General features: G+C 47.8%; 1 protein-coding gene and 3 non-coding genes across 5 annotated transcripts in view; 2 read left to right on the forward strand and 2 right to left on the reverse strand.

Moving 5' to 3' along the window:
- The window catches only part of LASP1 (LIM and SH3 protein 1), a 37,544-nt gene extending 32,546 nt beyond the window's left edge, over positions 1 to 4,998 (reverse strand). The window contains exon 1 of one of the 2 annotated variants that reach the window (XM_030839880.3): positions 4,724 to 4,998. In XM_030839880.3, the coding sequence (XP_030695740.1) occupies positions 4,724 to 4,792 (69 nt within the window). In that variant the 5' untranslated portion in view covers positions 4,793 to 4,998. Of the gene's footprint in view, positions 1 to 4,103; positions 4,126 to 4,723 lie in introns of those variants that run through there. The other variant, XM_060290624.1, reaches the window with a different exon arrangement.
- Positions 4,999 to 5,651: 653 nt separating this feature from the next.
- TRNAC-GCA (transfer RNA cysteine (anticodon GCA)) lies at positions 5,652 to 5,723 on the forward strand. The gene has a single exon. It is a non-coding gene; the product is annotated as a tRNA-Cys (tRNA).
- A 1,639-nt stretch (positions 5,724 to 7,362) lies between these two features.
- Positions 7,363 to 7,434, reverse strand: TRNAC-GCA (transfer RNA cysteine (anticodon GCA)). Its single transcript has one exon. It is a non-coding gene; the product is annotated as a tRNA-Cys (tRNA).
- A 5,082-nt stretch (positions 7,435 to 12,516) lies between these two features.
- On the forward strand, positions 12,517 to 12,588 carry TRNAC-GCA (transfer RNA cysteine (anticodon GCA)). The gene has a single exon. It is a non-coding gene; the product is annotated as a tRNA-Cys (tRNA).
- The last annotated feature ends 3,403 nt before the right edge of the window (positions 12,589 to 15,991 follow it).

Genomic DNA, 15,991 nt, shown 5'->3' on the forward strand with positions numbered 1-15,991 from the left:
CATCGGTAGCTCCTCCCCACCTCACCCCCACCCGCCTTGCTCTCAGCTACACATGTTAGAGGCTGAGGCAGTGGTCATCTGTTCTCTTACAGGGGGTCCAGGAACAGAAAAATGAAAACAAGAGTGGACTGAGTACCTTCAGGGTAACTACGGAACTCGGTCTCTGCATCTGTAAAGAGGAACTAAAACTCCTGGTCCCAAAGAGGTGCTGGGAGATGACACAGGCTCCAAGCCTGGCACACTAGCTGCTTCTCATCACTTTCCCTCCCCTCTCTGGAGAAGGGCTCCAAGGTTCAAGAAAATCCAGCAGCTCCTGCCACTGTGTCCTTTTGGGGTAGGAAAGCGAGGGGAGCAGGGGCAGAAAATGACAAGTCATTCAACAGCCCCTTTGGGCCAAGCCTGGGCTGGGAACTCTGAGGGGACCCCAAATGAAAAAACCCCATCCCTGTCTCAGTTGGGTCTAGGGAAATAAGTCAATACAACCCCACAATGAGCCTCTGTCTGCCTCTTTCCCCTGCCCCACGAGCCCTGTCTCAGAGCAAGAGTCCTCTCTTTCTTTTCAATTTTTTTTAAAAATCTTTTTTGTATTTTTTGGCCGCACCATGCGGCATGTGGGAATCTTAGTTCCCTGACCAGGGATCGAACCCCCGCCCCCTGCTTTGGAAGCACAGAGGCTTAATCACTGGACCACCAGGGAAGTTCAAGAGTCCCCTCTTTCTTAGAGGCCACAGGTAAGAAGATTTCAGAGAAGCATCCCGGGACTCAGGGAGCAAAGTTACCTCTAGGCATGCAACTTGAATCCTCCCTGCTGCCCCAGAAGTCCACTGTTTCCCTATTCACCAAAAACCAGACCTCTGGTGCCTGTGAGAAGCCTCTCAGCCCATCTCCTAGGCTCCAGCATCGCCCTCAACTCTCCCTTGCCTGCAGCTCCAAAGCTGCCACCAACTCCACAGAAAGGCAAACAAAGGCTGATGGGACAGAAGCAAGATCCCCTGCACTTGGGTGAGGCTTGGGCCAGCCCAGTCTCTCTGGAATCACCATGGACGTGCGGAAGCGGTTGCTCACAGCTCTGGGTGAGGGGGATGCGTGAACTTCGGGTTGCTGTGCCTGCAGCCTGGTACCTTGCCCTCTGCACCCGGGCTGCCTATGACTCAGGGTTGGAGTATGAGACCTCTCCCTCCCTTCCTGTCACCCAGGGTTACAGTTTCTCACTCCTCCAGGGGCAACCCTAGCCCCACCCTGGCCAGGTCACCAGCCTAGCTCAGTTGGCCACCTGGGAGGCTGGCTTAAAGGCATAGACCGTGGCTGCACCACCCCACATTCCTGGTTCAAGAGCCCAGGCCCAGAGCATTCCTCAGGCCAGGGTCAGGAAGGGGAGGGACCACTATTAATGGGATAGTGTAAATAAAAGTACTTTTTGCAAACACAACAGGCAGAAGAGCTGAGCACAAAGAACTTTAGATTTGAATTCCAGCTCTGGCGGAAAGGGGAGTGAGCTGCATGACCTGTCTGAGCCTCTGATTATGGGGTTCTTAATTTACAGGAGCGATCACATCTGCTTGGTAAGGCTCCTGCGAAGACTGAGCCTGGCACATTCCAATGAGTCGTAGCTATTATGAATGGATGGTCACGGGATGATCGTGGGGTGCTCTCAGCTAGGAAATGAGGCACCAGGGCTGCAAGGCCTTTTCTCCTTTTTTGTGTCCAGCCCAGCTTCCCTCTACCTTGCTGCCACCTGTGGGGGCTGAGAGGAGGGTGGTTCAGACAGCCAGAGGCAGAGAACTCCCCCAATGGGGGAGTCCGGGGAACTAGCAGCTCACCAATCCTCAATCCTTCCCAAATGCCTCCACCTGTGTTCAGGAGCCCGGCGAAAGCAAGCCAGGGCAGACGGACATGGCAAGACTCTTGACAATGCAGGTCCCCAGATATGACTGTTTCCTCACAGGGTCTAGGACAAAACTCCACCTCCCTCAAAATGTAGAGGACGTTGTGAGACACAGCCCCTCTCCCTCCCCAAAGGCCCTGCAGCAGCCCCTGAGAGTGCCTGGCACAAAGTAAATGCTCAATAAATATTTGTTGAATGAATGAGTGATGTCACCCTGTTCTCCCCCAACTCTGATCCCATAAGTCCTCTGGGGAAGCAGATCTCGACCTCAAACACCAGCAATATATATTCACTCAGCACACAGAGCACACTAGGTACGGCAGGTTGAGGGCAGGGTGGCCATCAGAGGCGACATAGCTTTTAACCCAGCTAAGTCTTTCAGGGAGGAGAAAAGGCTAACACCAAGGACGTAGCTTGTGCTCTGGGTCATGTCGTGTCGTAGGGAAATTGCAGTGAAACAGGCAAGTCTAATTTGACTCTCTCCTGTTGTAAAGGGGAAGCCTTGCGAAGTTGGTTAGCAACTGTATCTATGGGACCGAAGGTTCCCCCTCAGGTCTCAGTCCTCCAGGCACCAGGTCCCCATTCCAAGTGCCTGCCCTTACTACCTGAAGGGGGTTGGGAGGAATAGGTCTGATACCTGGATATTCCAGGCCTCCTGCTCAGTGCAGGGGTGAGGTGTCCCCAGGGCCACCTCCTGTAAGGAGAGTTCCAAAAAGAGAGGGGAATCACAAACTCTCACTTCCCAGGGCAACCTCCACCTGAATGTCCTCTTTCTGCGAGGGCAAGAGAACAGCTGGGGAGGGCACCTTGAAGGATCCCTGCACCACTCCGCTCTGACTCCAAAGGTGTGGGGCTGGAGAGAGTACCCTAGCAAGGTAGGCAGGGTACAGCCTATACCACATCCCCTTCCGGGCACTTTAGTGCACTTCCCCACCTTCAAGGAAAAGACATTACCATACCCATTTGATAGATGGTGAACACTGAGGCCTAGAGCCATTCGTAGAGCTGGCAGGAGCAGACCTGGAACCAGGACCAAGTCTCCCAACTCCCAGGCTAGCAATCCCTCCATCATATATTGCTTCTGCCTTATGTGGGTGGAAAGTGGTCATAGCCTCTTCCCAGTTCATAACCGTGCAGAAGAAGGAGCGCACAGGGAACTCAAGATGCAGAGACCAAAATCCCTATCACCGGGGAAGGGCAAAAACCCCAGTGTGCAAGGACAGAGAGCTCTCAGGTCCTGCCTGCAAGCTCAAATCCTGCCTTCCGGCATGGTCATTGGGAGGAAGGTCAGTACCCACATCCCTTGTACCCAAAACACGGCCTTCCTCTCCACCTGCCCAGCCAGGCCCAGGACTGTGAAACAGCAGCAGCCCCATATGCCCCTTTCCTTCAAGAGCAATTTCAAATGTATGTCAGAACCTTAGAACCCCACCCCCTCACCCTGACTCAGAGACCAAAGGTCACTGAGGAAGCACCAACCCCAAGGTGGAGGGGAAAGACAAAAGTATCCAACGAACTACCCTCTCCCAAACAAAACCTGGCTCCAGGTGGGCTCTGCACCCCTCTTCCATCCCATGCCCCCCAGCCCCTGCCGGTCCAGACAGGAAGGTGGGAATCTTTGGACTTGGGGCCAGCTTTAGGAGGTGGATGACAGGCACGATGAGGAGGGGGACAAAATCACACAGGCTTCTCCTCCAGACTGGGGAGGGGATGCAGAGAGGAGGTGGATTTGGCCTTAGGGTCTTCGGGAGACTAAAAGAGGCCAGGATCCTACCCCAAACTGCCGGAAATACCCAGTTCTACTCTCCGCCCCCTTCCAAAAGTATAATGGCAACCAGATGAACGAGTCCAGCATGATTGGGGCGGGGGGAGGAGGAAGACGCGTAAGGGCCCCCAGGGGACAGTGAATTTCCAGAAGGCCACCTTCCCATCCCCCTAACACCTCCCCCTTTTCTTGGCTTCCCCTGAACTCAGCCAACCCCACCCTCCACTGGGGAAACCTGCTTTGAAAAGTTAGCTCTTTGTTCTACAAGCTGGACTCAGCCTCTGAGCACAATTTCAGGAGATTTCTGTGAAGCGACCCCCACCCACCCTACTCCAGCACGCGACCCCTCCCCGGTCCGGCTGGGCGGACCAGCACTGGGAGTTGGCTTCCAATTTGAGGTGGGGGCTGGGAAGGTACGGAGAACGTCTGCTAGTCCATTAACCGCTCACCCACCAAGAGAACTGCAGGTCGTGCAAAAAAGGGGTGTCGCAGTGGGGCTTGGGGCCTTATCCGAAGGCCAGTTCACCAGATGCAACACTCGCCGGCTGATAGCCCCCGCCCTCCAGTCTCCAGGCCAGGAAGCCCGGCCATTCGCCGCCGGAGCGGACGGTTTCGCTGGGCCCCCAACCTCTGCCCCGCCCCCCCGCCGCCCCCTCCCCCAGCGCCCAGCGCTTCCGCCTACTTGGCGCTAGGCGAGGCGGGGAGAGGGAGCGGCCGTCTCCTCTCACTCTCCCGGCCCTAGGGGGCGGGACTGCACCCCTAACCTTCCCTCACTCCCCACCCCCACTCCGGGGCCTGGCTTCCCTACTCCACTCGCGTCCTCCCAACCCCTGGGCACAGAGCCCACTCTTCTCCAGTAGTGGCTGCCCGCCACGCGTGGACTCCTTGCCTTGCCCCGATCTCCTGGTTTCCAGACTGGGGTCTGTCCCCACACCCCACGACACCGCCCTCCCTCCCTCCCTCTTCCCAGGATCGCGGGGATGAGGCGGCATAGACCCAGCCCCGCTCTCCTCCCCCGATCTGGAGCACTGTTCGGGGACTGCAAAGACGCGCCTCCGGGTCCCGCGTCTCACCTTATCCAGACAGTTCACCTTCTCCGTAGGGTACACGATCTTGCCGCACCGGGCGCAGTTGGGATTCATGGCTCCGGGAAAGGCTAGGGCGGGGACGCCGGAGCTCGCGCACGTTCTTCCCTGGAGCGAGCTGGCGGGAGACGGCCGCGGCTGCAACTGCACAGGAGACGGCGACGGCGGCTGGAGCTAGGGAACTGGCCTCCGCCTCCGCCCTCCTTCCCCTAATAAACACAGCGGGGAGGAGGGGCTGTACCGGGGCGGGGACGCGCCGCGGGCGCGGGCAGGGGCGCGCGCGGCGAGGCGCGCTCCCCGGGCGACCCGGGGCTGCGCGGGGGCGGGTTCCGGGGACGACTGCGGACCCGGGGTTACGCGCCTAGGTGAGCTCCCAAGCAGGAGGAGCCCTGGAGAGATAGGCCCGGAGGCTAGGCGCGGACAGACGACCTTGCCCAGGGTACTTCCGGCGGGGCGGAGCCGATCTGGGTGCACATCTGGGCGTCTGGGCTGCAGGAGGCGGGCAAACCCCTCGCACCCCTCCAGGGTGGGGTTTGAGCCCACCCGAACACCAAATCAGATTCTCCAGATTTGGAGACTTCCTTTGTACCCGTTGGTACCCGGCGAGAACATGCGGACCGAACGGGAAGCCCCTGCTCCGCCCTCATTAGCCTTCCCCTGCAACATCCTTTCCCACATTTGTAGGGCGGAACCAGTCCCTCCCGCCAGGACTCAGCGCCTCGCAGCTCGAGTTAGGTTTTCCTTCCCCGCGCCTCTGCCGTGCAGCTTTCCTGTGGTTCCCCGGATCCGGGGGCCTTCTGCTTTCTGCTTGGCCCCTTTTCCTCTTTCGTTCCTTTCTCTATATCCTTACTCTCCACCTTTGGTGTAGCGTTGACTTAACGCCCAAAAGAGCAGTATCCAAGCCCAGGGACGGCGTGGGGGTATAGCTCAGTGGTAGAGCATTTGACTGCAGATCAAGAGGTCCCTGGTTCAAATCCGGGTGCCCCCTCGTAGTTTTTTCCTAAACTTATGTAACTAATATAATTCATTCTTGACTCTTGACTCATATTTTAACCTTGGGTTCTAGGTTAAAGAAAGCACTGAAAAGCTATTTAAAAATTCCTTCCTCATTTTCCAACCGTAACGGAAAGCTTTCGGCTTTATTTCGTACTCCGCAGGAGGAGGGGGTGGGTACAGGCACAAATCAGGTACAAAAGCTGCAGGTCCCCACTACCCACGCCAGCGGTATCAGGATTTCTGCGGTCACCGCTGGCAGCCTCAGGGGTGTCAGGCAGTTCCAGGAGCTGGTTCAAGAGACAAGACTCCCCCAAATTCGTGTTCAGTTTTGGGTGGGGCTGGGTCAAGGGAAGGAAACCCACAGACACAGACTTTCTCCAACTTAAACTTTCTTTATTACAGGTGACAGGCGCATGCCGTGTTCACCTTTCCCTATTGCTCATGCCACCGGCAGAGTGAAAGCACTTCGAGAACGTGGAAATGGCCAATGCCGACCCCAAAGTTCATTTACAAAAATAAAGTTACATCCGGATGTAAACTGATATAAACTAATGTAGTGGTTCTCAAACTTGAGCTTGCGTCAGAATTACCTGGAGGGTTTGTTAAAGCACCTCCCGGTTTCTGATTCTCTCGGCCTGGAGTGGGACCCCGAGAATGTGCATTTTTAACAAGTTCCCAGGGAATGCTGATGCTGCTGGGCCACACTTTGAGAACCACTGAACAAATAATAAAAGGCCATCAAGTTTCATAACCTAAAGACAGGGACAGATATCTATTGGCTACGTGACTGACAGTATCACTGTTGGATCCGAGGAAAACGAGAAGGGAGCAAGGCCTCTCGACTAGGTTTTGCCCAAAAAAAGGAAAAAGAAAGGATAGTGGGAGAGGCATGCTTCTTCAGACAGGGGGCAGTTGTGATATCTTAAACTCGGAATTTGGTTGTGTCAGCCCTCGGGGCCCCGGGGGAATACTACTCGAATGCACTTTTTCCCCACGGCTCCCATTACTGTGCGATGCGTCGCGAAGCTGGACATGGCGATTAAACAGATCTGCTGTGCGGTGCAAAGCCCAGACCCGAGAAATAACTAATTTTTCACCCCTTTCCTGGACACCAGGCCTCAATCTCACCACCTGTAGGTGTAACGGGCCAAAGCCCTGCCTTTGAACTCATATAAAGAAGGAGAAAGCTGTCCACTTTTCACCCTCCTTCTTACATCTATGCTGTGTCCCGTTAAACTTCGCCACTATATAAACCTTCTGAACTTGGATTCTCTTCTAATCTGCCTGGTCAGAGTATGAACTAGGCAAAACAATATTGCCCGCCCCAACATTCCATCACCCACCCACCCCGCAAAGAAACTGTTATTAACATTAAACCAGTAAGTCTTGAAGGGTCTCAGGGACTGGAATGGTCTCAGCCTTCTTTCTGCCTGCTCAGGCTTCTTGCCACTGAGTGGGGGTATTCAGTTGAAACATGGTAGAGTCACCCCGTGTGACTTCTGGGGAGAGAAAATATTCACCAGGTGCAAGAGGATCTCCAGGATCCTCTTTGGATCCTGGATTCAGAAACCTCAGACTCCTGCGTTATTCGGGGTTAACCTGAGTGGCTGTGAAAAACAGACACGTAGACAAGGGGGCACCCGGATTTGAACCGGGGACCTCTTGATCTGCAGTCAAATGCTCTACCACTGAGCTATACCCCCTCTACAGACAAAATGTTGGTAAATTCTTTTTAAATCCATTCCAAATTTTTCCTTCTGAAAACATCCAAAATTAGTTTCTTCTTGTTACGTGATACTGAATTTAGTAATAACGAGTTTAAAAAGACTAACTAAAAACATGGAATTTTGAAAACATGTGAACTTAGGTACCAATCAGCCTTTTCTAGGTTCAATTCTTTATCCACAATCCCACTCATCTCTTCACCCTAAGAAGTCAGAGAAGAGCTTCTTGCAAAACTGAATAGAGAATCCTTTCTCCTGGTCTCTCTAAAAAGAATGCAAACACCAGCTGAACAGACATCTCCACTGAGAGACTTTCCTGGGCTGTATTCTCTAGTGGTCCCTCTCTCTTTTTATGAAGCAACTACTATGTGCCCCACTCTAAGTGCAGAACATACTTTCAAATAGAAAGACACACAGGTTCTCAGTCTCACTGAGTTTAAAATCTAGTGGAGTCAGAATAGAAACAAATGAACAAATGAATAAACAAGGAAATGCCCAGTAGTAATAAGGGAAGTGACTAAAATGAAAAACAAGACGGTGTCTTAGGGAGGTCCAGGGGGGTATTTCAAGGCGAATAGTCATGGAAAACTTTTCTTTGCAGGTGAGTTTGGAGCTAAGATGTGAATGATATGAAAGAGACAGCCATTTGCCCAGCCCATCTGTCAGGGGCAGGTATTCCAGCTAAAGGAAATGGCCACTGCAAAGGCCCTAGGGCCAGAGTAGCTGGAGGAACAGGAAACAGGGGAGAGTGATTCAAGAGAGCTGGAGAAGTAGCCAGAGAGCCTTATAGGCCCAAGTAAGGAGTTTGGATTTTATTCCAAATGGATGAAAAGCCAGCCGTTGGACAGTTTTGAGCAGAGGGACTGGAAATCATCATTCACGCTATTGTGGGGGAGATTTACAGGGAGTGAAGAATAGAAACAGAGAATACATACAATGGAATACTATTCAGCCTTAAAAAGAAGGAAATTTTGCAATATGCAACAACAGGGAACATTATGCTAAGTGAAATAAGCCAATCATAGAAGGGCAAATACTGCATGATTCTACTTACATGAGGTACCTAAAACAATCAAACTTATAGAAGCAGAGAGTAGAATGGTGGTTGCCAGGGATGAGGAGAGAGAAATTGGGAGTTGCTAATCAATGTGTACACAGTTTCAGTTATACAACATGAATACGTCTTAGAGAGCTGCTGTGCCTATAGTTAACAGCATTGTATTGTACACTTAAAAATCTGTTAAGAGGGTAGATCTCATGTTAAGTGTTCTTACCACAATAAAGGAAAAGAAGAAAAGTGGACACAATAAAATTTTTAAAAAGAGAGAGAGAGAGGTTAGGTAGGATTCTATTGCAACAGTGCAAGTGAGAGATGGTAGCGATGTCTGAGACGACAGTGACGTATTAGTTTCCTGTTGCTGCTGTAACAAATTACCACATACTTATTTGCTTAAAACAACACAAATGTATTATTACCTTACGGTTCTGGAGGTCAGAATTCCAAAATCAATTTTACTGGACTAAAATCGAGGTGCTAGTATGCCCGCATTTCTTCTGGAGGCTTTAGAGTAGAAACAGTTTCCTTGACTTTTGTAGGTTGTAGAGTCCGCCAGCATTTCTTGGCTCATGGCCCCTTCCTCCATCTTCATAGCCAGGGTTGCATCTCCTCACCTTCTGTTCTCTGCTCCTATCCTCACGTCTCTCCCTCTCTGACTCTGATCCTCCTGCCTCCCTCTTATAAGGACTCTTCTGATTACTCAGATAATCCAGGATAATGTCCCCACCCCAAGACCCTTAATCACATCTAGAAAGTCCCTTTTATTATGTAAGGTAACGTATTCACAAGGGCCTTGGGATGTGGACATATTTGGAGGCCCATTTTTTAGTTTATCACAGGGGCAACAGCAGAACTAGAGAGGACAGCAGGCATCCAGATTGACCATGGCAGGGGAGCCATGTCCTTCCTGTACACTGGATGGCTTGAGAAAGATGAGGGAAAGAGAAGAATCAAGAATGACTCTTCTTTAGAGTCACTGTTGGTGGGAAAGTAAATTGCTGCAGCCACTATGAAAAACAGTATGGAGGCACCTCAAAAAACTAAAAATAGAGTTGCCGTATGATCCAGCAATCCCATTCCTGGGCATATATCTGGACAAAGCTATAATTCAAAAAGATACATGCACCCCCGCATTCATAGCAGCACTATTCACAATAGCCAAGACATGCAAACCACCTAAATGTCCATCGACAGATGACTGGATAAAGAAGATGTGGTACATATATACAATGGAATACTACTCAGCCATAAAAAAGAATGAAATAATGCCATTTACAGCAACATGGATGGACCTAGAGATTACCATACTAAGTAAAATCAGAAACAGAAAGACAAATACCATATGATATCACTTATTTGTGGAATCTAAAATATGACACAAATGAACTTACCTAGGAAACAGAAGCAGACTCACAGACATAGAGAACAGACTTGTGGTTGCCCAAGGGGCGGGGGAGGAATGGCTTGGGAGTTTAGGATTAGCAGATGCAAACTATTATATATAGAATGGATAAACAACAAGGTCCTACTGTATAGCACAGGGAACTATATTCAGTATCCTGTAATAAACCATAATGGAAAAGAATATGAAAAAATATATTAAAATATATGTATAACTGGATCACTTTGCTGTACACCTGAAACTAACACAAAATTGTACATCAACTATATTTATTGATTGATTGATTGATCAATATATAGTTTTACCAAGTGAATATCTATGTTGAAGGTATCTAGTCAAATCTTGCCAATAGTAGACATTATTTTAAAGAAATACACTAATATGCCGGCCCCCCAAAAAAACATGTTGTTATTTTACTTATTAGACATTACAATGTCTTCCTTTGTTATATTACAAAGCTCTTAGGCTCTAAATTAATTAAAATATGAGATGGGCAGAAAAATAATTGGAATGGGTAAAAAAATTTAATGTAGCATATTACAGACATGGCATTTCAAGTCATTTATGAGGAGAATTTTTCCAATGGTCTTCAAAGTACTCCCTGGAGCCTCTCTGGTAGGGAGGGGGGGAATGGGGGTAGGGAGTGTTGCCAGGTTGGAATAACTCTCATCCTTCCCCATTTGAACCAAATTTAACTGTTTTACATAGTGAACTTATTGGTAAGCTGATCTGAAGGGTTCTGGACCTAGGATCCTGTGCTGCCAGCAGACTCTGGTCACTAAGCCCTTCCTCTCCCTAGACATTCCAGAGCTGTCACTGCTGCTCTCTGGAAAGAGTCATGCTGTCATCAGGATAGAAAGACTCTGAGGAGTCCTTCTTCACCGAGAGCCTTTCATTCCCCTTCCCTTCTAGGAGTCGTGAACTTTCAGAACCTCTGCCTCCGACACCCACTCCCTTTAATTCTCCAACTATATTTTAATAAAATAAATTTTTTAAAAAAGAATAACTCTTCTTTTTTGTCTTCACTATCTGGGTGGATGTGGTTTCCTGAGATAAAGAACTGAGAAAGGAGTAAGTTTAGGAAAAACAAAAACATAAAAAACCCCTCAAGAGTTTCTTTTTAAAGCTCTGAAACAGAATGTAATAAAGTACAACCTCCTATCCTCATAGACTTCACATTCTAGTATGAGGTCAATATGCTAAGTTTGAGGTGCCCTGTAGACATTTAAGTGGAGATGCTAAGTATGCAGGTGGAGATCCAGTTAATTCTGAAGTTCAGGGAAATGTCTAGGTTGGAAACATAATTTGGGGAGTTGTCAGTGTATAATTGGTAGCTGGTGAAAGAGGGAGTCAATCCCAAAAGTGTGCTAGCTTCGACTCATACTGCCTTGTGAGAACCAATTGTTAAATTTTCAGGAATTTTTAAAGCCAGTTGACTTCACTGGAAATTGACAGGTGGGCGAATTTGCACTATGGGAATTGGCAAATGCTAAAAATCAGGTCCCCTGGAGCCAGTCGTCAGCCATTTATCAGCACAACCCTGCTCCTGACTTTCTCCAGAAAGGAAGAGGCCAGCTCTTCAGCACTCTCTGAGGAGGAAAGATAAGGTGTAGAAGGTTTGAGACTGGAGAACGTATGTGAAATAGTCATTTTAGAGAGTGAGAAAGTGAAACTAGTCAGTCAGTGGTGGAAGAGTCATAAACAGGGAGACTGTCTGAGATTGGTGGAGCGACCCAGACTTCTGAGCTCTCCCCTAACAACATTTTGCTGCTTGGGTGCAAGCTTGGTAGAATGCCACAGTTGAGTTTAATTAGGTTTGGCTGATAGGTACCACCCAGGGCTTATAGTGAACCAGGCACTGTGCCACTGTGGGGAATACAAAAAGAAATGCAACATGATCCCTGCCCTCAAGGAACTTACAGTCTAGTTGGAGAAACAAGATACATACTCCAAGGGGAAAAAAATACCTGACAGTCGAGGAGTAAATGTAGAGAGTAACAGAACTATGGAGACAGGTTATTGATAAGGAGAGAAATGAAGTCACAGACTTTCTTAAAAATTGGTAGTGAGCAAGAAGAAATGGACAGGCGATAACAGCTAAAGGGAAGATTTTCCAGTCTAGGGAAAGCCTGTTGATGTTTGAAGGAGCCAAGCGAGTGGAAGAGACTGAAGATACTGGAGAGAATGGAGATACTGCGGGCACGTCTGGTACAAGAGCAGGGGTGTCTTGGGAAGGACAAGGGAAGCACTTCCTCTCCTGTGCAAAGCACAGGCTGGGGATCCAGTGCAGCTCGGGATGCAGGCAGGGAGTATGGAAATTAGACTTAAAGAATTCCAAGATGCCAGAGGTACAAGAGGTTGTTGTTGTTGAAGGAGAGATATCCCATCGCACATCCCACAGGACCTTCAAGCCCAGCTCAGACTGGACTTCGCCCTCCCCTTCTACCACCTGGGTGCGAATTGCCTTTTCTCTTCGTTCTTTAGCATCACCCCAGGAAACCTGAAGCAATTGGTCATACATATCAAACTACTGTTAATCACCAATGCACTGTCTGGTCAGTAAACACTACAAATAAGCTGTAATCTCCTATTTGCCAGTAGAGGGGGTATAGCTCAGGGGTAGAGCATTTGACTGCAGATCAAGAGGTCCCCGGTTCAAATCCGGGTGCCCCCTCGTGCTTCCCTTTTAAACCTTAAATCATCCCAAAGATGGTACTAAAGAAAGGTGGTACTAACCAAGCGAATATTTGGTCATTCTTGAGTGTTTTCTGGGAATACAAAAAGTAATAAACTACAGCATCGTAGATTTTATATTCCAATGAGGTCAACGCGCAAAGGAATTTTCTGTGTTCTCTATCTCTACGTCAATGGTTCCCAGTCTGTGGTTTGGGAGTTGAATTCTTGGAGGTCTGCCTGTGAGACACTTTCTACATAGGGAAAAAGAATTTATTTCATACTTGGTTACTTACCTGTTTCATTCTTATCCATTCATGAGTACAGTGGAGCTTTCCAGAGGCTACATGATGTCACAACAGACTAAATGTGGAAACATGAAAATCCAGCTGTCTTTCATTAAGCCAGATATTAAAGGGATTTCTAAAAGAACGTAAAGCAAAGCTACTCTTCTCATTATTTTTAAAATTTAAATACAGTTCTTTTTCATTTTAAAATGTTATGTCTTTTAACAGGCAGTGGATTCATTACCTTAAACATTTCACAATTTAAATTTCTAATCTGGTAAATGTCAATAGATATAACTGTATAAACACAACCTCTTTGGAGTTCTCAATAACTTAAGAATGTAAAGAATATTCAGACAAAGATATTGGAGAATGACTGCTCTAAGTAAAGAGGTGGTTTGGGGAAGAGCATGCTGGGGTTGTGAAATGGCACAGGGAAGAGATGGCTTGTTCAAAAATACATGACATTGAAAGAGTTTTGAAGAACATGTAGTGGATAAAGCAAGAAAAAGTCCTGAAATCCTAAGCAGTTTGGTGTTTCTGGAGTGTGAAGTGTAAGAGGCGAGGTGATGGGAGATGAGTCCAGGGAGAAGGTAAGCCACTTCGGGAAGAGATTCCAATGCCATCCTAAGGAGCTTGGACTTTATTCCATAGGCACTAGAGGGCCAGTACAGGCTTTTAAGCAACCAGAGGTTATGGTCAGACCATTTGGAGGCTGTTGCAATAGCTCTGAACCAAGGGCAGACTTTTAGATGCACGGACAGAAAAATTAGTAGCACCAACCAAGACAACTAATATAGGCAGAAAAGCAAAATTTCTGGGAAAATCATGATTTCGGCTTTGGACGTCAGGTTGGAAGTGCCTGTGGGGTGGAGGTGTCCCAGTCATTGGTTCCATATATTGGCTAGAGCTAAGCAGAAATGTCTGGGCTGGAGATACAGACTTGGGAGTTCTCAGCATATTGATGGTAATGGAAGCTACTGGGTGGTGTGATCACTCAGGGAAATACACTGAGAAGGGACAATGAGTAAGGAGGAGAGAGCTATACAACAGAGTGGCTTAGAGTCTGTGCTTTGGAATCAGCCAGACTCCGGGTGCCATTCCATCTCTACCTTTCATGATCTGTGTGATCTTGGACACATGGCTTAACTTTTCTATTTCTCAGTTTTCTCATCTGAAAAATGAGAAGAATAATACCTAAATCACAGGGTTGTGGGGAGGATTCAAGAAGCCACGTTCCTGTAAAATGCTTAACTCAATGACTGGTACTTAGTAGCACTCCAAAAATAGTAATTTCTATTATTATTAGCATCATGGAAACCATGGGTGAAGAGCGTCAAGAAGATGGGAAGGGCCCCAGTGTGAAACGTTGTGAGGTCAAGTAAGATGAAGACTGAGGAGGGTCCTTGGATTTTGGAAAGAGTAGGTCATGGTGACCTTTCTAGTATAATTTTTCAGTATATATAATTTCTAGTATAATTTCAGTCAGGTAGTGAGGACATAAACTACACTACAGGGGTTCAAGGAACATGTGCATGCAGGAAGTAAGGAAATAGAGACAGATCATTCCCAGACCTTTGGTTTTCATGGACCACTGAAATTACAAAGAGAAAAAAAAGGGCAGTGTTGGGATGGTAGAAAGTTGACAGTTGACATAGGAACATTTTTTAATTTTTTTTTTTTTTGCGGTACGCAGGCCTCTCACTGTTGTGACCTCTCCCGTTGCGGAGCACAGGCTCCGGACGCGCAGGCTCAGCGGCCATGGCTCACGGGACCAGCCGCTCCGCGGCACGTGGGATCTTCCCGGACCGGGGCACAAACCCGTGTCCCCTACATCGGAAGGTGGACCCTCAACCACTGCGCCACCAGGGAAGCCCAAAAGGAACATTTTTAACAAGAAAGATGAAAGAAGATAATCCCAGAATAATAGGCAGTCCTTTAAATTGAGCAAATGGAGCTTTATAAGAAACTGTGTTTTTCAAATATTTCTAATTTTGCCATAGATGAATAAAAATTCCTTCACGCAAGGATGCTGACGTATGGAGACCATAGAGGTAGACTTCTTCATTTGTTCAGCAATCATTCAGCATGTATTTACTGAGCCAGGCCCTATGCTGAATGCTGGGGATATACCACTGAACACAAAGGAGAACATGGACTCAGCCTTTCATGGAGCATATAGACTAGTTGGGGGAGATCGTTATTCAACAAAGTCATCAAATATATATTGAAGAATTGAAATAAATAGTAAGAAGGAAAAATACTATGTAAGAGAGGTCAGGGTAGAATTTCCCTAAGGAAAAGATATTTAAGCTGAGATCTGAAAAATCAGTACACGTGAAATACGTGATACGGGTAGGCAGGGTAGAGTATTCCAAACATGTGTGAGGCCTACGGGTATTCAGGAGCATGGATGGTATCTGGCAGCAAAACGTCAACCCTGCAGAGCAAGACAGAGCACAGTGCAAGATGAGGTTAAGAGGTAGGACAATGATCAGGGCCTCGTAGGCTGTGATATGGATTTTAACTTTGATTCTAAGAGTACAGAAACCATTGGAGGATTTTCAGGAGAGTGACATCGTAATGTTTACGTTTCTGAAAAATTATTTCTGGCCATTGTATGAAGAGTGAGTGGATGGAGGGGGGAGAAATAGAGGTCAAGAGACATGTTAGGAAGCTTCAGAAATAGTTTAGGCAAGAGATGGAGGTGACTAGGTCCAGAGCATTAGCAGAGGAGATGGAGAGAAGTGGATATATTTGAGAGACATTGAGAAGGCAGACTGAAGAGAAATGAACAGGAATCCCAGAGGGACACCTGGATGGATGCTAGTTTCATTTATCAACAGAGACAAATATGATAATGAAATCATATATTCAGAAACACATGGAATTTGGCTGAGAAGTGAAGGAGAGAGAAAAACTGGTAACTAGAGAAACTGGCAGGAGCAAGTGAAGGATTTAAGAGTGATAAGAGAAATTTATAAATGTATAGATTTATAGACCTCTTAACGTTGAAGTACCCCAGATCTTAGCCCATGGTCTTTTTAATTTACCCTTGCTTCTTTGTGAACTCATCCACTATCATGTCTTTAAATATACCTATATGCTGACGACTGC

Source organism: Globicephala melas, chromosome 20 (assembly GCF_963455315.2).
Source record: "Globicephala melas chromosome 20, mGloMel1.2, whole genome shotgun sequence".
Lineage (NCBI taxonomy): Eukaryota > Metazoa > Chordata > Mammalia > Artiodactyla > Delphinidae > Globicephala > Globicephala melas.